The sequence below is a fragment of the Trichechus manatus genome, unplaced genomic scaffold (genome assembly GCF_000243295.1).
Source record: "Trichechus manatus latirostris isolate Lorelei unplaced genomic scaffold, TriManLat1.0 scaffold00002, whole genome shotgun sequence".
Classification (NCBI taxonomy): Eukaryota; Metazoa; Chordata; class Mammalia; order Sirenia; family Trichechidae; genus Trichechus; species Trichechus manatus.
The window spans coordinates 41,070,663-41,092,811 of record NW_004443938.1 but is presented as its reverse complement, the minus strand read 5'-3'; the positions used below and the strand labels follow the sequence as shown (position 1 = coordinate 41,092,811).

The 22,149-nt window shown below is 38.1% G+C and overlaps 1 protein-coding gene across 1 annotated transcript in view; it reads right to left on the bottom strand.

The window, feature by feature from the left end:
- The window catches only part of LOC101352933 (pantetheinase-like), a 45,887-nt gene that overhangs the window by 15,694 nt on the left and 8,044 nt on the right, over positions 1–22,149 (bottom strand). The window contains 1 exon segment of the mRNA XM_012554894.2: positions 8,478–8,611. Within this exon segment, the coding sequence (XP_012410348.2) occupies positions 8,478–8,611 (134 nt within the window).

Below are 22,149 nucleotides of genomic sequence, written 5' to 3'. Positions count from 1 at the left end.
CTATTCATAAGGTTTTCACTGGCTAATTCTTTTCAGAAGTAGACTTCCAGGTCCTTCTTCCTAGTCTGTCTTAGTCTGGAAGCTCAGCTGAAACCTGTCTGCCAATTGTGACCCTGCTGGTATCTGAATACTGCAGGCATAGCTTCCAGCATCACAACAACACACAAACCCTCTCAGTACGACAAACTGACAAGACACGTGGGGGGCCTAAATATATTATTGTTTAATTAATGGTCACCAAATAAACACTAAATGACTGCAGATAGAAGAGAAGAATTAAGACAAGAAAAGGGGAAACCACGTTTGTGGAAATTGGTTAAAAAATATATATTCAAAATTTTCTAGGATATGATATAACCAGGCCTGTTTTTTTGTTTTTTTTTTTCATAGCATTTACCATAATCTATTCTGATACTTTCATGGATGTGGTCATCTCATAATGTCTGTCATTTCCTATAGACATTATGGGCCAGGCACTCACATCTCTTGTTCACTGAGCCCGGCACAATGCCTGGCAGAAAAGAGGCATTCAAATATTTTAAATAAATGAACCAAAACATTAATGTAGGGAAGAGAAAGTTTTTTTCAGAGAACTACTCAATCTAATCAGAGCAGAGGCACCCTTACAGAAAAGAAGAAAAAGGGAAATTTAAAAGATCATTTCAAGATTATAACATAGAGAGCTTTGCACAAGAGGCTGAGAAACCTGTTCCTGTCCAAATTCCATAAACAAAAGGGTATCATTAAAGGCTTTGAGGACAGAAGTAATAAAATCTGAATTTTCTTTTACAATGATTAACTGTGGAGTGGAAAAGGAACTGGAATCGTGAGTGAGAGACAAAATGTATCGGAAGCATTAGGAAGCTGATTCAACAGTCCAGATAACAGGCCAGGGGGCTGGGCTAGGGTAGCATCAGCTGGTATGGAAAGACAGAAATACTGGAACATTTGTTAATGCTTGATTTCTTTATTCTTTACCATAGTTCCCAGTAGTATTGTCCCAGTAAACCCATTAAATTGCATATTTGACAACTGAAACCTCAGAATGTGGAACATCTGGCCATATTTATCCCCCATTGGCACAACCTTGAAAAAATAAATGGTTATGGAATAGCTGCAAAGGCAAAAAGAGATAACTTCAATGAATGAAAATTTAGTGCCATCTCCTGGGAAGTTGTAATGAAAACTTCCTTGAACATCAAATTGTGGCAACTAGATCTAAAACAAATTTGTACAGCTAATACAAGCAAAGCTATAACAATCACCTATAAGACAGTTCCTTGAAAAAGAGAAAAGAGTGTTGGACACCATATCTATAAAATTATTATTTTAACATATTTACAATAAAGAATCACTATTTTATAGATTCCTCCCTCCCTTGTTTGCTTGAATTAATATCTGAAATGCACAGACATAAATAAAATACATTGAACCACTAGAAATATGTTTACCCTAAACCTTTTCAAGTTACTAGAAGTGGTAGAAGAGGTACATGGTGTTCTGGATATCTGAAACAATCCTGATTACAAACATGTTTTACTACTGTTTCTATTCATCTTGAAAGTATATTGTAAATTGTAATATATTTTTATTTAAACTACATTTCTTAGACCTAGAAAAGGCCCCCAAATTCTTTGTCAGACCACATGTCATGATCTGGAGTTTAAAAAATGCTGTTTGCTAATCTGAGCTTGAAATCTGCTTGTCACTTAATCCCTGATATTTGCTGAGTCTTTAATGAGCACAGTGCTCTGTCCTAGGATAACTGGGAACAGAGGAAACAGATAGAAAATGCATTTTCTAAGGTTGCTTTCAAAGTGTTCAATCTCTCAGTATAACAAAAGCCATCAATTACAGAAGAAGCCATTTACTACTTAAAAATAAGAGTGCATTAAATGTCAATAAATATTTATTGTGTCCCTATATCACATGAAGCACTATGCTAGGCATGTGGCACCTGGGGGAAAGAAATTCCAAGCAGAGCTCCCAAGTACACACGGGGGATATGCAGATATGGAAAACCTGTTTGCTGCGCTTAGGAAGCATTTAATCTTACTGTAGAATCAACATATGCACACAAAATATTGAAATAACAATACAAAGTAATATGTGATCAAAAAATTTTTTTTTCATACTAACCGAAACCAACCCATTGCCAGAGTCAATTCCAACTCATAACAACCCTATAGAACAGGATAGAACTATCTTATAGGGTTTCCAAGGCTGAAACCTTAATGGAGGCAAATTGCCACATCTTTATCTTGTGTAGCTGCTGGTGTGTTCGAAACACTTTGTGCTCAACCACTGTGCCATGAGGCCTAGCTAATTAGGCTAGTTTTATTTTTTAATTTATTGAGCTAGTGATCGACTTTTTTAATCTGCAAACTTGATCACCATGATCATAGGTATGGATTCTCACTTTATTAAAGGACACCCCTTATACAACAATCCATACACACTCACATAGATGAGTGCTTGGCACATAACAAGTAGCCAATGAAAATATGTTAAGTAAATTCATCTTTGAGTTAGATTATTAGATAGCGTTTGTTGCTCAAGAAATCTGTAAGCTTTCTTTGACGACAATGAAATTCTCTAGCAAAATTGTTCCTCCCTCAGCCTCCCAGAACCTCTCAGAACTATACTTCACATGTAATTATAATTACAGGGACCCATGCTGGCCCAGTGGTTAAAGGCTTGGCTGCTAACCAAAACGTCAGCAGTTAGAATCCACCAGCCACTCCTTGGAAATCCTCTGAGGGCAGTTCTACTCTGTCCTATAGGGTCACCATGAGTAGAAATTGACTTGATGGCAGCAGGTTTACTTTTGGTACTATGATGGCTCTTAACAACTACTTTCTTCATGTGGCTTCTAACTTATTTTTTTTTTTTTAACTCTAAACTGTCTTATTTTTCACTGCTAGTTGGATTGTAAAATGGTGCAGCCACTATGGTAAACAGTTTAGGATACCTCAAAAAGTTATACATAGAATTAATTATCTTACAACCCAGCAATTTCACTCCTACGTAATACACAAAGCAATTGAAAGCAGAGACTCTAGCAGATACTTATAAACTACTGTTCACTGCAGCATTATTCTCAGTAGTCAAAAGGTGGAAACAACCCAAGTGTCCATCGACAAATGAATGGATAAACAAAATGTAGTATATACATGCAATAGAATATTATTCAGTCCTAAAGAGAAATGGAGTTCTAATACATGAAGTGGCATGGATGAACTTTGAAAACACTATGCTGAGTAAAACCCAAAACCAAACCCATTGCCGTTGAGTCAATTTCAACTCATAGCAACCCTACAGAACGGAGTAGAGCTGCCGTATAGGGTTTCCATGATGCTGCTGGTGGATTCGAACTGCCGACATTATGGTTTGCAGCAGATCTCTTAACCACTGTGCCACCAGGGCTCCATGCTGAGTAAAGCACCTTATTTTTAAATTTTATTAAATTTAGTAAGAAATCTGAAGTCTTTCTGGAAGCATGTGATGTGCTAAATAAATTAAGTAAATTAAAAACAAGAAATGATGAGGGCCTGGTCCTTTAACACCCCCGCTAAGGAGTAATGCAGACCCAAACAAGATTAGCAGCCGTGAGAAAAGAAAGCATTTCAAACCTACTCAACAAGAAGTGATGTCTGATTGTATGTGAGGGGCAAAGGAAGTTGACTCTTCTCTTTCTCAAACAGCCTATATCCAATCTTACAGAAAAATCTGTCAAGTCTACCTTCAAATTCTGTTTAGATTCTGGGCAACATCTAAACTTGTACCATCTTGGTCCAAGACAGTATCATCTCTCTACCTAGATTATTATGATGGCTTTTTAACTGTCCCTTGCTTCTTTTGTTGACCTACTCCCTGGAGTTAATTCTCCAGATAGCTGCCAGAGTGTTCTTTATAGAACTTTTAAGTCAGAGCATGTCAAAACCTTCCAAGGGTGCTCTTATCACTCAAGTAATGGACAAAGTCATTATTGTGGCCCATGAAGCCCTGTACAATCAGGCCCCTCCTACCTATCTGCCTCCATCTCATACTTCAATTTCCCTCCCTTGAAACACTTCAATCACTTAGCCTCTTGTGTTCCTTGAATTTGCTAGACACGCTTTGACCATAGGGTCTTGGCATTCAAAATTCTCTTAGCCTGGAATGCTCTTTTCTCAGATACCTTACCTCCTTCAAGTCTTTGCTTAAATGTCACTGTGAAGCCCACTCTGATGATCTATTAAAATTTTCAGCCCCACCCTTGACTCCATCCCTGTTTTATTTTTCTCCATAAGATAGATAGAAGACAGAAGCATAGATATTGTCTTTTTTTTAATTGACTTTCTCCCTCAACTAGAATATAAGCTCCATGAGAATGGGATTTTTCTTTTCTTTTTCCACAGCAGTGCCCAAGAACACATAGTACTGTTGTTGCTGTTAGGTGCTGTCATGGACTGAATTATGTCCCCCAAAAATGTGTGTATCAATTTGGCTGGGCCATGATTCCCAGTATTGTATGATTGTGTACCATTTTGTAATCTGATGTGATCCATTTTGTAATCTGATGTGATTTCCTTATGTGTTGTAAACTCCATCACTACGATCTAATAAGATGGATTAGTGACAGTTATACTGATGAGGTTTACAAGATTAGATAGTGTCTTAAGCCAATCTCTTTTGAGATATAAAAGAGAGAAGTGAGCAGAGACACATAGGAAGTTCAAATCACCAAGAATGCAGGGCCGGGAGCAGAGCGCGTCCTTTGGATGTGAGGTGCCTACACAGAGAAGCTCCCAGATCAAGGGAAGATTGATGACATGGACTTTCCTCCAGAGCCAACAGAGAAAGTGTTCCCTTGGAGCTGATGCCCTGAATTTGGACTTGCAGCCTACTGGACTGTGAGAGAATAAACTTCTCTTTGTTAAAGCCATCCACTTGTGGTATTTCTGTTTTAAGGCAGCACTAGATGACTAAGACAGGTGCCATCGAGTCATTTCCGAGTCATAGCGACCCTACATACAACAGAACGAAACACTACCCGGACCTGTGCCATCCTCTCAATCGTTGTTACCTTTGAGCCCATTGTTGCAGCCACTGTATAGATCCCTATCATTGAGGGTCTTACTCTTTTTAACTGACCCTCTACTCTACCAACCATGATGTCCTTCTACAGGTACAGGTCCCTCCTGATAACTTATCCAAAGTATGTAAGACAAAGTCTCACCTTTCTTGATTCTAATAAGCATTCTGGCTGTACTTCATCCTAGACAGATTTGTTTGTTCTTCTGGCAGTCCATGGTATATTCAATGTTGTTCACCAACACCATAGTTCGAAGGCATCAATTGTTCTTCAGTCTTCCTTATTTATCGTCCAGCTTTCACATGCATATGAAACGATTGAAAACACCACGGCTTGCGTCAGGCACACCTTAGTCCTTAAAGTGACATCTTTGCTTTTTAGTACTTTAAAGAGATCTTTTGCAGCAGATTTTACCAGTGCAATGCGTCATTTGATTTCGTGACTGCTGCTTCCATGGGCATTGATTGTGGATCCAAGTAAAATGAAATCCTTTACAATTTAAATTGTTTCTCAGTTTATCATGATGTTGCTTATTGGTTCATTTCTGAGGATTTTTATTTTCTTTATGTTGAGTTGTAACTCATACTGAAGGCTGTAGTCTTTGATCTTCATCAGTAAGTGCTTCAAGTCCTCTTCACTTTCAGCAAGCAAGGTTGTGTCATCTGCATAACGCAGGTTGTTAATGAGTCTTCCTCCCAATCCTGATGCCCCACTCTTCTTCATATAGTCCAGTTTTTCAGATTATTTGCTCAGCATACAGATTGAATAAGTATGGTGAAAGGATACAGCCCTGACACACTACTTTCCTGACTTTAAACCATGCAGTATCCTCTTGTTCTGTTTGAACGACAGCCTCTTGGTCTGTGTACAGTTTTCTCATGAGCACAATTAAGTGTTCTGGAATTTCCATTCTTAGTAATGTTATCCATAGTTTATTATGATCCACACATTCAAATGCCTTTGCATAGTCAGTAAAACACAGGTAAACATCTTTCTGGTATTCTCTACTTTCAGTCAGGAGCCATCTGACACCAGCAATGATGACCTCTGCTCCATGCCATCCCTCAAATCCAGCCCAAATATCCAGCTGTTCCCACTGATGCTCCACTGCAACCATCCTCAGACTACCCTCAGCAAAATTTTACCTGTGTGTGACATCATTGACACTGTCTGACAACTTCCGCATTCTGCTTGATCATCCTTCCCTGAAACAGGCACAAACATGGGTCTCCTCCATACATAATGTGTTCTCAAAAATATATGTTGAATGAATGAAAGCAAGAAATGGAGATGTCATTAGCTGATGGGAAACATAAGGAGGCAACCAGGTTCTATGAAATGGAAGAAAGTGGACATTCTTGTGGAAATATTCAGGAGCCTTTTGAAAATTAGATTCTAGGGAATGGCCATTCAGAAACAAGTCAATTTGATTCAAAACGGTAATGATAACAGAGTTCTTGTCCTTCAGAAACTGAAACTATAGTGTCTTAGGCTGGGTTCTCTAGAGAAGTAAAACCAGTAAAGTGTATAAGTATACATACAGAGAGATTTACATCAAGGAAATGGCTCATGAGATTATAGAGGCTGGAATGTCCCAAATCCGTGGATCAGAATAGAGGCTTATCTCTATTCACGTGGCCACAGGGACTGGCGAACACAAAATCAGCAGGTCAGAGAGCAGGGCTCTTGCTCACAGGCTGTGAAGATCAAAGAATCCCAAGATCAGCAGATAAGCTGATAGCTCAAGTCCCAAGAACTGGAGGTCAGACAAACAGGAGGGAGACACAGGATCCAGAGCAAGCAAAAAAGTCAGAACATCTGCTTATATTCGATGGAGGCCACACTCTCAAGGAAACTCCCTTTCAACTTATTGGCTACTCACAGCAGACTCCATCATGAAATCCATCATATAAACACTGAGACTCATGGCCCAGCCAAGTTGTCACACAATCTTAACCATCACATATAGCATGAGAGATGGTTAAGTAAGTAAATAATTATGATACAATGAAACAGGAATAAAGTGGATTATTAAACTAAATAATATTGAATTTTGTCAAAACCAAGTTATCGCTATAAAGAGTTACAGCAGTTAGTTTGTACAGTGTTGAGAGCAGTTTCTAAAAAGGAATTCTTAAAATGATTTCAGCAAAGGTGCATTAGGAAATAAGTGAGTTAACAGACATGATTCTTCTAGATTATGAGATTATTTTGCTTACATTAAAAGTAACAGTGTTACTTTCAACACTCTTCATATTTTTTTAGTCAAGACCTGATTTAAATCACTTGCACCACCACCAGTGCCATGGAGTCAATGCCGACTCATGGTGACACCATATGTGTCAGAGTAGACCTGTGCTTCCTATGGTTTTCAATGGCTGATTTTTCAGTAGATTGCCAGACTTTTCCTCTGAGGTGCCTCTGGGTGGATTCTAACTGCTAGTCTTTTGGTTAGTAGCCACGCACCTTTGTACCACTCAGGAACTCCTAAACCACTTAGATAGTTCTGCTGTATCACCTTATAGGTTAATAATCAGTTTAAGCTTTAGGGATTTTAATACATACATTAACCTCATAAGCTATCTTAACAATAAAAAAGAAACTAATTAATTCTAATCGGAAATGTGGCTCTATTTTTGCCATTTACTCACACAGTTTTCAGGTTACAGACTCACAGTGGGAATTAATTCTCTTCACTGGCAAGGAGCGAGAAGACTAGAGTTTGGATCTGGTTCCCACAGAAAACACTCCTGGGACCCCCAGTGAATTATACCCATTCCAGTCTCATTCCCTCAATGGAAAAATATTCCCTTTGAACTTGATGATTTTTAAGTTATCTTTTAGCACTCATTTATGAGATTTCATAATTCATAATCTCTTTCCTAATAAATGTATCCATTATTGTTGTCATGTTCCATCAAATCAATTTCTGGCTCACAGCAACCCCATGTGACAGAGTAGAACTGCCCTATAGGCTTTTTTGGCTATTATCTTCCAGGGAGCAGTACACCAGGTCTTTCTCTTGCGTAGCAGCCAAGCACTTAACTGTTGCACCACCTTAATTAAGAGCTTCTTAAATGTATCCATAAAACCAAAACCAAACCTATTGCCATCGAGTCAATTCCAACACATAGTGATCCTATAGGACAGAGTAGAACTGTCCCGCAGAGTCTCCAAGGAGCGCCTGGTGGATTTGAACTGCCAACTTTTTGGTTAGCAGCCGTAGCTCTTAACCACTAAGCCAGCAGGGTTTCCAATATGTTCATAGTATATGAAAAATAATAAAAACTATCTTGAAGCTTGCCATTATAGTGAATCTATTCAATAATTATCAATAAAGTTTTCCCAGGCAAAATAAGTTGATGTTCATGATTGAATTTTTCACAATCTCTTCCTTTACCTGTTGGGGTCATTACGAGGTATCCAGTTCACTTGAGGGTCTGGGATATTCTCCAAGTATAGGTAGATATCTTCCCTGATGACGAAGTTAGTGCCATAAATACCATATTCTGAAGTCACAATAATATGTGCATCCTGTTAAAATGAAGCTCAATTAAAAATATTTTCCAAATAAGTGAACAATCAAAAACTGGGAGAGCATTCACTAACAACCTCTGCCACTGTCATTCCTGTAAGAACTATCAGTTGCCATTGATTCTGACTCCTGGGGACCCCATGTGTGTCAGAGTAGAACTATGCTCTATAGAACTGTGACTCCAGGGGACCACATGTATGTCAGAGTAAACTGTGTTCAATGGCTGATTTTTCAGAAGCAGATTGCCAGGCCTTTATTCCAAGGTGCCTCTTAACCATTTGTGCCACCCAGAGACTTCCTTTAAGAACTAGTTCAGCTGTTCTGCATCTCATTCAGTCTTTAAAATTGCCTTCAAGAAAAAAAGATGAACAACAGAGAGAGCTTGGAAAAGGAAATCAGGAATACAATACAATTTACAATATCCCCCCATGGGATAAAATACTTAGGAATAAATTTAACTACAGACATAAAAGACCTATGCAAAGAAAACTACAAAATACTGCTGCAAGAAACCAAAACAGACCTACATAAATGGAAAAACATACCAAGTTCATGAACAGGAAAAATCAACATTGTGAAAATGTGAATAGTACCCAAAGCAATCTACAGGCATAATGCAATCTCAATTCAAATTTCAGCAACCCTCTTTACCAAGATGGAAAAATCGATCATCAAATTTATGTGGAAAGGAAAAGTCCCCAGATAAATAAAGCAATATTGAAAAAGAACAAAGTAGGAGGCCTCACATTACCTGATCTCAGAACATACTATACAGGCAAGGTAGTCATAATAGCCTGGTAGTGGTACAATGACATACACATAGACCAGTGGAACAGAATTGAGAACACAGACTCAAATCTATCCGTCTATGTTGAGGTGATCTTTGACAGAGGGCCAAAGATCATTAAATGAGGAAGAGACAGTCTCTTCAATAAATGGTGCTGGCAAAACTGGATGTCCATCTGTAAAAAAAATGAAACAGGATCCATACCTCATATCACACACAAAAACTAACCCAAACTGGATCAAAGATCTAAATATAAAACCTAAAACTATAAAGATCATGGAGGAAAAAATAGAGACAATGCTAGAGGCCCTAATATATGTCATAGAGTGCTAAACATAACTAAAAATGCACACATAGCACAAGATGAACTAGATAAATGAGACCTCCTAAAAATTAAACACTTATGCTCATCGAAAGACTTCATGAAAAGAGTAAAAAGAGAACTTACAGACTGGGAAAAAAATTTTGGCTACCACATATCTGACAAGGGACTAATCTCTAAAATTTATAGAAAACTTCAACATCTCAACAATAAAAAGACAATCCAATTAAAAAATGGGCAAAGGATATGAACAGATACTTCATCAAAGCAGACATTCAGGCAGCTAACAAGCTTAAGACAAAATGTTCATGATCATTAGCTGTTACAGAGATGCAAATCAAAACTACAATGAGATATCATCTCACCCCAACATTACTGGCACAACTCAAAAAAAAAAAAAAAAAAAAAAAACCCAGAAAATAACAAATGTTGATGAGGTTGTGGGGAGGTTGGAACTCTTATACACTGTTGATGGGAATGTAAAATGGTACAACCACTTTGGAAAATGGTATGACGCTTCCTCAAAAAGCTAGAAATAGAAATATCACATGATCCAGCAAGCCCACTCCTAGATATATACCCTAAACTAATAACTGCCATGACACAAATGGACATATGCACACACATGTTCATTGCAGCATTATTCACAATAGCAAAAAGATGGAAACAATGTAAGTGTCCATCAACAGATGATGGATTCACAAACTGTGGTACATACATACAATGGAAGAATATGCAATGACAAAGAATAATGATGAAGCAGTGAAACATCTCACAGCATGGATTAATTTGGAGAACATTATGCTGAGTGAAATAAGTCAATTACAAAACGACAAATTTTGTATGAGACCACTGATAGAAAGTAACAACAAAGGTTTACACACAGGAAAAAAAAAGAGAAGAAGAAAAGCATTTTTTGATGGTTACCAGGGACAGGATGGGGAGAAAAGGAAAATTACCAGTAAAATAGAAGACACAAATTAATATTAGTGAAGGCAAAGGCAATACATAATATGAGGGAAATACGTACAACACGTCCAATGCAAGAGAGAACCGAGAGAGGAACAGAGAATAAAGGGCAACTACAGTAACTACTATAACATAGACAATCCTACAGCAACAGTATTAACAAGCAGTAATTTACTATGGAAAAATAGGTAGATAGATGCACCAAGAGGTGTGGGAGAAGGTAAGGGAACACAGCCACCCGCTTGGAGGTGGCTATTTCTACATACATGATTGTAGGTGCATTCATATAGAACCTCTTAGACATAAACACCTCACAGGATGAAGTATCTAGGCTAGAATACACAGGACCATTGACTCGGAGAACATCTATATCAGTTGGCATAACACAGCTCGTAAGGACAAGGTTCTGCAACCTACTTTATTGAGTAGCAATAAAAGCTTGCAAGCAGCCATCTAAGATACAGCTGTTGGGCTTTTCCAGTCTGGAGCAAGGGGGAGTGAAGGAAACCAAAAACTCAAGGGAACAGTTAGTCTAAAGGACTAATGGACCACATGAACCACAGCCTACACAACCCCAAGACCAGAACTGGATGTTGCCCAGCTACCACTATCAACTGCTCTGACCTGACTGGGATCACAGCAGAGAATCCTGGACAGAGCAGGACAAAATTGTAGAACAAAAAAATCAAATTCACAAAAAACAACCAGGCTTGCTCCTCTGACATAGGAACTCCTGAGACTATGGCTCTAAGACTTCCCTCTGACCTGGAAAATGAAGCCATCCCTGGAGATCACCTCCCAGCCAAACAACAGACAAGCACATAAGATAAAAAATAACACCCGAGAGGAATGTACTACTTAGAACAATCAATTAAACAATGAGAAGGCAGGAAGGGGGAGATAATCAGGACAAAAGAAAATAGGGAAACCAGGGCAGAAATGGGGAGAGTGCTGACACATTGTGGAGAACCAAACCAAGATCACTAAACAGTTTACGTACAAACTATCAAATTGGAAACTAATTTGTTCTGTAAACTTTCACCTAAAGCACAACAAAAAAAGAAAAAAGATGAATTTTTTTGAGGACTCTGTCTTCCCTGCCTTTCCTTAAGCTCCGCCATTTGGGCTTGTTTTCTTTCAATCATATTTCCTTATTTTCTCTATTTTTATAATTTATTTTCTTTTACAACCACTTTAATTTTCTAATCCTGGTCGTTTCTATACAATTTTTGTCATTTTTTCACAGACGTTAGTAGTTTCCCAGGCCTCTCACATTGCAGTTGTTAACTATAAACCTGGCTGTGCTCAAAATCAACCCTCTTCCTGGACTTTGGCTGATGTTGTGTCTGAGTGTGTCAGGATTGAGTTATAACTCAAATTCTCTGTTTTACCTCCTCCTCTGCTCCAGCCTCCCTGCATCACACCCTGTAACCAGGTCTCTTGATTTTCAAAAGGAGTAGGGGGGTGAGGTCAGACATTGATGACTTGAAGTGTCCTGAGCCTAGACGTGTTCCCTGAGCTAACCTGGGCACCTTCTGTTTGGAGAAAGTTAGCTGCTGTTGCCTTTAAGGAAATGGTTGGACTAAGGGTGAAAAAGAGCCTCAGAACTGTTGATAACCTTTAAAATTTAATTATGAGTAAGAATGCATATTGCTAGATATATGTAGTATGTATCCAAGGAGCCCTGGTGGCACAATGGTTAAGCACTCGCCTGTTAACTGAAATGTCAGTAGTTCATACCCACAGCCACTCCACAGGAGAAAAGACCTGGAAATCTGCTCCAGTGAAGATTACAGCCTTGATACGTGGAGCCAACATGGCACTATAGACAGAAGCACTACACCTTCCCTCCACAGCAAAGGTGCAAAAATCTAAGTAAAACAGAGACAGACATCAATCCTGGAACCCTAAGTGTCAAATGAAGGGGTAAAGAACTCAACCAAGCACCAAATGGAATAAGAAACTGACAGAGAACAGAGAGTGACAAGAACTACAGAGTCGAGGTCCTCTGTCAGCTAACAGGGCATGCATTCACCATCTTGGACCCCTCAGCCACCAAGAACGGCAGACAGGGAGTACAGAAAAGTAGCTTCATAGAGCTCCCAGCAGGAGACAGAGCACCTAGTAAGCAGTGATAAATGCTTTCCCACCCCCCACACTTCTTCCCCCTGTTCGGCCTCCACTGCTTTCTGGCGGGCTGAGGTCGCTCAGCCAGGGAGGTGATGGCTCATTGTTGCTTGGATTAGCTCAGCCAACACTAGCCAGTTCCTTCAGTGCCATTTTTTGTTGCTGTTTTTCCTCTTTTTTTTTTTTTTGCTTCTTTTGGTCTTTTCTCTCTCTCTCACCTCATTCCTTTCCTTTCTCTAGATCACCTGGCTCCATGGGGTATCTCCGCTCCTTCTTGACAGCTCTGCAGCACTGCTTGGCTGGGGAGTCACTTCCCTGGTCCATGCCACCACGCCAGTGGGCTCCATGGGGACATCTTTTTTGTGTTTGCTTTTCTTCACTTCTAGGTTTCTTGTCTTTATCTACCTTCCTTCTTTTCCTTTCTTCTGAATACCTGGTGCTGTGTGGCATCTCTGCTCCTTCTCAACAAGCTGTGCAGCACTGTTCAGCAAGGGAACCACTTCCCTGGTCCGAGACACCATGCCAGTGGGCTCCCTCAGGACATTTTTTTCTCTTCTTTTCTTTTCTCAGTTTCTTGTCTCTCTCTACCTTCCTTCCTTACCATTCTCCTGAACACCTTGGGCCTTGTGCCATCTCCACTCTTTCTTGATGGGCTGTGCAGCACCGCTCAACCAGGGACCCGATTCTGGTGGGCTCCCTTGGGAAATTTTTTTCTTCTTTTTTTCTCAATTTCTTGTCTCTCTCTACCTTCCTCCCAACAACGTGGCATCTTTCTCCTGCCCTTGGTTTCTTGTCTCTCTCTACCTTCTTTCCTTTCCTTTCTCCTGACCACCAGGCTGCTTGTCCCTTTCTCTCTCTTTTTTTAATCTAATTTCTTATCTCTCTCTCCCTTTCTTCCATTTCCCCCACCTACCTAGCTGCATGTGCTGTATCTGTCCCTTCTTGATGGGCTGTTCTTCACTGCCTGGCTAGAAAGCAACTGGCACACAGCTTCCCTGGGTCTTCACCGCTCCAATGGCAGGCTGCTTCAACACTTTTTTTTTTTGGTTTCTGTTTCTCTCTCCTCTTTCTCTCCTTTTCCACATCCACTTAGCTCCACACATCACATCCCCCCCCACTTCCTGTCTATCTGCACTGTGAGCTGAGCAACACACCCCTGAGCAGCATAGGCACACCTACCAGAACCTGCCCTGCACTGCCCCCTGGCCCTGCCTTGTTGGAACTACTGTGTGCTGCAAATGACCCCTCCTAACCCCCACCCCTCTGCTGGATGTGCCCTGCTGCACCATAGCTGAGCAACTGGCCCTGCCCAGTGGACAAGGTGGTGAGAAGTATCATGTCCACAGAAGAACAAACAATCAAGAAGCCCCCCTGCTCAGACATAACCAAATAAAACAAAAAACCAGGACAAAACAAACAAATCTATAATCAGTAAAGGAAGAAAATGATTACTGACTGTCCCAAAGACAGCAGACAATATCAAAACATATTTAAAAAAAAGAAGGACAGGATGGTTCCAGTAGCTGTCTACAATAAAACACCAGATGACTTTCCAGTAGAAGAAAAGGTACTGGAACTACCCTATAGGGAATTCAAATCCATAATATTCAGGGATATCTAAAAGATGAAGGAAAAAGTGAAAAAATGAGGAAAAAATAGACAAAATCATGGAAAAGACAGACAAAACAAGGGAAGAATTCAGGAAAATAATACAGGAACAAAATGTCAAAATAAACTCACATCTAGAAATCATACAAAAACAGCAATTAGAACTCCAAACAATAAACAACAATATTTCAGAAATGGACAGTGTCATAGAAAGTTTGAGGAGCAGGTTTTAAATAATGAAAACAGGATCAATGAAATTGAAGACAAATCCTTGGATGCCACTTTGGAATCAGAGAAAAGAACAAAGAAAAATGAAGTAACCCTGAGAACGATGTGGGATACAATCAAAAGCAAAAAGTTGCCTGCGATTGGAGTTCCAGAACAGGAGGAGAAAACAGAAAACACAGAGAGGATCATTGAAGAATTGCTGACAGAAAACTTCCCTAATATCATGAAAGATGAAAAGCTGATCATCCAAGAAGCTCAATGAACCCCATATAGGATAGACTCCAAAAGAAAATCACCAAGGCATGTCATAATCACACTCACTAAAACCAAAGACAAACAAAGAATCCTGAGAGCAGCTCGAGAAAAATGAAAAGTCACATACAGAGAGTAAACAATAAGACTAAACTCTGATTACTCAGCAGAAACTACACAGGCAAGAAGGCAATGGGATGACATATATAAAACCTTGAAAGAAAAAAATTGCCCACCAAGAACAATATATCTTGCAAAACTCTGACTCAAATATGATGGTGAAATTGTGACATTTCCAGATAAAGAGAAATTAAGGGAACATATGAAAACCAAACCAAACTTATGAGAATTATTCAAGGGAGGACTTCAGTTAGAGAACAAACAACATCACACAACAGCTTGAGTCTAGGATGCAAGACCACATCAGCCAGACACCAACCTAGCTAATGAACTCTCAAGGATAAAACAAAACTAAAATATTTACAAAAGGAAACCAGAGAGGTTAATCTGAAAATGACAACAACATCAGAACAATAAAAGAGGGAATAAATGGTGTAGGTATAGAACTTTCAAACAGAGAAGAAGTCAAGATGATATCAAGTAATAAAAGACTGGTTGAAACTTAGGAAGATAAGGATAAATTTCAAGGCAACCACAAAGAAAGTTAAGAAACCTACTCATGAAAATAAAGAAGAAAAACATAAAGTCTCAGTAAACACAAGATCTACAAAAACGAAAGGAACAAAACAAAACAAAAAACTTCCACAAACAAAAGGAATTCAGCACAGGAGAGTAAGAGGAACAAAGAAAATGTCATCATCACCAGAAAAAAACCACAAAATAACAGCAATAAACTCACACCTATGAATAATTACACTAAATGTTAATGGCCTAAATGTACCCATAAAGAGACAGAGAGTGACAGAATGGAAAGAAAAAAAATGGGACCCATCAATATGCTGTCTACAAGAGACACACCTTAGAAGCAAAGACATAAATTTATTAAAAACTAAAAGATGGAAAAAAAATGTATCAAGCAAGCAGTTACATAAAAACAGCAGGAGTGGCAATACTAATCTCAGATAAAATAGACTTTAAAACAAAATCCACCATAAAAGAAAAAGAAGCACCTTATATAATGATTAAAGGGACAATCCATCATGAAGACATAACCATAATAAATATCTATGCACCCAATGACAGGGCTCCAAAATACATAAAATAAACTCTAACAGTACTGAAAAGAGATACTGACAGTCCCACAATAATAGTAGGAAACTTCAACATACCACTCTCAGTAAAGGACAGAACATCTAGAAAGAAACTCAACAAAGATACAGAAGATGTAAAGGCCACAATCAGCCAAAATGACCACATAGACATATATAGAACACTTCACCCAACAGCTTCAAAGTACCCATTCTTTTCCAATGCACATGGAACATTCTCCAGAAGAGGCCACATGTTAGGTCACAAAGCAATCCTTAACAAAATTGAAAACATTGAGATAACACATAGTATCGTCACTGATCACAACACCATCAAAGTAGAAATTAACAACAGGAAGAGCAAGGAAAAAATCAAATACATGGAAACTGAGTAACACCCTGCTCAAAAATCATTGGGTAATAGAAGAAACCAAAGATGGAATCAAAAAATTCCTAGAATCAAAGGGAATGAAAATACACCATACCAAAAGCTTTGGGACACAGCAAAGGCAGTGCTCAGAGGTCAATTCATAGCAATAGATGCACACATCAAAAAAGAAGACAGGGACAAAATCAAAACATTAGCTACACAACTTGAACAAATAGAAAGAGAAGAGCAAAAGAAGCACACAGCCACCAGAAGAAAGGAAATAATAAAGATCAGAGCAGAATAAATGAAATAGAGAACAGAAAAATAACAGAAAGAATCAACAAAACCAAAAACTGGTTCTTTGAAAACATCAAAAAAATCAACAAACCATTGGCCAAATTGACAAAAGAAAAACAGGAGAGGACACAACCCAAATAAGAAATGAAATTGGGGACATTATAACAGACTCAACTGAAATAAAAAGGATCATAACAGAGTACTATGAAAAACTATACTCCAACAAATTTGAAAACCCAGAGGAGGTGGACAAATTTCTAGAAACATACTACCTACCCAAACTAACACAAACTGAAGTTGAAAATCTGAACAGACCTATAACAAGAGAAGAAATTGAAAAGGTAATTAAAAAAACTTCCAACAAAAAAAAAAGCCCTGGCCTGATGGCTTCACTGGAGAATTCTGTCAAACATTCAGAGAAGAGCTCACACTAGTACTACTCAAACTATTTCAGAACATAGAAAAGGAAGGGATACTTCCAAATTCATTCTATGAAGCCAGCATAACCCTGATAACAAAACCAGGTAAAGACACCACAAAAAAGAAAATTACAGACCAATATCTCTCATGAATATTGATGCAAAAATTCCAGCCAATAGAATTCCTCATCATATCAAAAAAAATAATACGCCACAACCAAGTAGGATTCATACCAGGTATGCAAGGTTGGTTCAACATCAGAAAATCAATCAATGTAATCCACCATATAAAGAGAAAAGAAGAAAAAATTCACAGGATCATCTCAATTGATGCAGAAAAGGCGTTTGACACAGTCCAACACCCATTCCTGATAAAACTCTCAATAAAATAGCTATGGAAGGGAAATTCCTCAATATAATAAAGGGCACCTATACAAAACCAACAGCCAACATCATTCTTAATGAAGAGAAGCTGAAAACATTTCCCCCTGAGAACAGGAAAAAGACAAGGAAGTCTTTATCACCACTCCCATTTAACTCTGTGCTGGAAGTCCTAGTTAGAGCAATAAGGCAAGAAAAAGAAATAAAAGGGTATCCAGATTGGTAACGAAGAAGTAAAACTGTCCCTTTTTGCAGATGATATGATATTATTCATAGAAAACCCAAAAGACTCCACAAGAAAACTACTGGAACTAGTAGAAAGATTCAGCAGAGTAGCAGGCTATAAGGTAAACAAAAAAATCCATTGGATTCCTATACTCCAATAAAGAGAACAATGAAAATGAAATCAGGAAAATAATACCATTTATAATAGCCTCAAAAAAAATAAAATACTTAGGAATAAATGTAATGAGGGATATAAAAGCCTATACAAAGAAAACTACAAAACACTACTGCAAGAAACCAAAAAAGAATTACATAAATGGAAAAACATACCATGCTAATGGATAGGTAAATTCAACTTTGTAAAAATGTTGATTGTACCCAAAGTAATCTACAAATACAGTGCAAACCCAATCCAAATACCAACAGCATTCTTTAAAGAGATGGAAAAACTAATCATCAACTTTGTATAGAAAGGAAAGAGGCCCCAGATAAGTAAAGCACTATTGAAGAAAAAGAATAAAGTAGGACTCCCACTACCTGACCTCAGAACCTACTATACAGCTACAATAGTCAAAACAGTCTGGTACTGATAAAACGACAGATACATTGACCAGGGGAACAGAATTGAGAACCCAGATGTAAAACCATCCAACTACAGTCACCTGATCTTTTACAAGGGCCCAAAGTCCATCAAATGGGGGAAAAGACGGTCTTTTTAACAAATGGTGCTGGCAAAACTGGATGTCTAGCTGCAAAAAAATGAAACAGGACCCATACCTTACACCGTACACAAAAATTAATTCAAAATGGATCAAAAACCTAAATATAAAACCAAAAACTATAAAAATCATAGAAGAAAAAATAGGATCAACACTAGAGGCACTAATACATGGCATTAACAGTATGCAAATCATAACTAACAACGTACAAACTCCAGAAGATAAACTAGATAAGTGGGATCTCCTAAAAATTAAACACTTATGTTCACCAAAAGATATCACCGAAGAGTAAAAAGAGAACCTACTTACTTGGAAAAAATTTTGACTATGACAAATTCAACAAAGGTCTAATGGCTAAAATCTACAGGAAAATCCAACACCTCTACAACAAAAAGACAAATAATTCAATTAAAAATGAGCAAAGAATATGAACAGACACTTCACCAAAGAAGGCTTCCACGTGGTGTCTGACATGAAGAAATGCTCGTGATCACTATCCACTAGAGAAATGCAGATCAAAACCACAATGAGATGCCATCTCACCCCAACATTACTGGCACAAATCAAAAAAACAGAAAACCACAAATGCTGGAGAGGCTGCAGGGAGATTGGAACTCTCAGGCACTGCTGGTGGGAATGCAAAATGATACAACCATTCTGGAAAAAAAACATGGCACTTCCTTAAAAAGCTAGAAATAGAAATTCCGTATGATCCAGCAATCCCACTCTGAGAAATACATCCTAGAGAAATAAGAGCCATCACATGAACAGATATATGCACACCCATGTTCACTGCAGCATTGTTCACAATAGCAAAAAGATGGAAACAACCTAGATGTCCATCAACAGATGAATGGATAAACAAACTGTGGTACATACACACAATGGAACACAAAGAACAATGATGAATCTGTGAAGCATCTCACAACATGTATGAATCTGAAGGGCATTAAGCTGAGTGAAATAAGTCAATCCACAAAAGGATAAATATTTTATGAGACCACTACTATAAAAACTCATGCAAAGGTTTATACACAAAAAGAAACAATCTTTGATGGTTATGAAGAAGGGGAGGAATGGAGATGAAAAGACACTAAATAGACAATAGATAAGTTGTAACTTTGGTGAAGGGTAAGACAGAAGAAAATACTGGGGAAGCCAGAGCAACTTGTCCAAGGCAAGGTCATGGAAGCTCCAAAGACACATCCAAACTCCCTGGGAGATTGAATTTCTGGGCTGAGGGCTGTGGAGACCATGATTTCAGGGAACATTGAGAATGCAGGAGGGAACAGGAAAGCTGGTAATAGAGAATCCAAGGTTGAGAAAGAGAGAGTGTTGACATGTTGTGGGGTTGGTAAGCAATGTCACAAAATAATATAAGTACTAATTGTTTAATGAGAAGATAGTTAGTTCTGTAAATCTTCATCTAAAGAAAAAAAAAAAAAGATTACAGCCTTGGAAACCCTACAGGGCAGTTCTACTCTATCCTATAGGATACTATGACTCAGAATCCACTCAACGACACACAACAACAACAATATATACCCATTACTTTCATCACACTTCATATACCTGGGCTATATCTGATCTACTAATATCTTATTTAAATCACTTATGTTTAAACCACCCACTTACACTATGGAATTAGGTTTTTTGGTTTTTTTAATGAATTATATATATCTTTATTAGTCATCCAAACATTGCTGGCTCATCAACAAAACCCCCAGGAATGTTCAATACAGGTAGTCCCTGAATTAAGACAGGGTTCCACTCAAAGGACTCCATCGTAAGTCGATTCTGACATAAGTTGAATATCTCATTTTTTTTTAAGTTTTCATTATTATTGCCTTTTATTATCAGTGTCTTTGTAATTCCAATCTTTATACGTTTTGGGGGGTTGGAAACATTACATATAAACTTATGGATATGATGACATCTGCAAATTACATGCTATAACATTATATGTAGTACATATTATTAACTATGAAACCCATTACTGTCGAGTCGATTCCAATTCTTAGCGGTTAAGAGCTTGGCTGCTAACCAAGAGGTTGGCAGTTCTAATCCACCAGCTGCTTCTTGGAAACCCTGTGGGCAGTTCTACTGTTTCCTATAGGGTCACTATGAGTCGGAATCGACTCGAGAGCAATGGGTATTAACAGTAAGATGTACAAAAAATAAATAAACTGGTCAACCATAATGGTGGTTCATTGTAACTCCAATATGTCTAAGTTGGGAACCATCTGTAATTACATTTAGTTGCTATTTTGCTGACTTTTAACCATATGAGAAAAAACATACATTTACATATATTTTTCTATTTAACTTTAGTAAGGTATTTTGTTAAAGCAGGAATTTAGAATATATTTTATGTAACATTTCATAAGGTTTAATTATAACTTTCAATTTGTAGAACTATTATAGTTGGGTCTGCGTTTGTACTCTTGTCTCCAGATCATAAGTATTAGGGGCAGGCCTACTAGAAATTTAGTGACTCTTACTATAATTTTTATGAGGGCTGTTAAACTATTATTGTCTAATGTTTTTAGTTGTTTATACAATTAAATTATATTAATTTAAAAATAGGTAATACTTGCAAGTGGAACAAAATACAAAGGGGACCAAAAAGGCCATCCTCATTTCCAAAGAGCGTTCCTGCTGAACTTCTTCCAAGACAGAATTCTTTGTTCTTCTAGCAGTCCATGGTATACTCAATATTCTTCACCAACAACATAATTGAAAGGTGTCAATTCTTCTTCAGTCCTTCTTATTCATGGTCCAGCTTTGACATGCATAAGAGGTGATTGAAAATACCACAGCTTGGATCAAGTGCACCTTAGTCCTCAAGATGACATATTTGATTTTAATACTTTAAAGAAGCCTTTTGCAGCAGATTTGCCCTATGCAATGCATTGTTTACTTTCCTGACTGCTACTTCCGTAGGCGTAGATTGTAGATCCAAGTAAAATGAAGTCCTTGACAACTTCAATATTTTCTCTGATTATCATGATGTTGTTTTTTCATCCAGTTGGGAGAATTTTTGTTTTCTTTATATTGAGGTGTAATCCATACTGAAGGCTATAGTCTTTGAACTTTATCAGTAAGTGCTTCAAGTCCTCTTCACTTTCAGCAGGTAAGATTGTGTCATCTGCATATGACCGGTTCATTAGACTCTTCCTCCAATCCTGACGCCCTGTTCTTCTTCATATAGTTCAGCTGCTCAGATTATTTTCTCAGCATACAGATTGAGTAAGCATGGTGAAAGGATACAACCCTGACACACACCTTTCCTGACTTTAAACCACACAGTATCCCCTTGTTCTTTCCGAATGACAGCCTCTTGGTTTATGTACAGGTTCCACATGAGCACAATTAAGTGTTCTGGGATTCCCATTCTTCACAACATTATCCATACTTTATTATGATCCACACAGTCAAATATCTTTGCATAGTCAATAAAACACATGTAAACATCTTTCTGGTATTCTATGCTTTCAGCCATGATCATTTGACATCAACAATGGTATCCCTGGTTCCCTGTCCTCTTCTGAATCTGGCTTGAATTACTGATAGTTCCCGGTTGGTGTACTGCTGCAACTGCTTTTGAATGATCATCATTTACCTG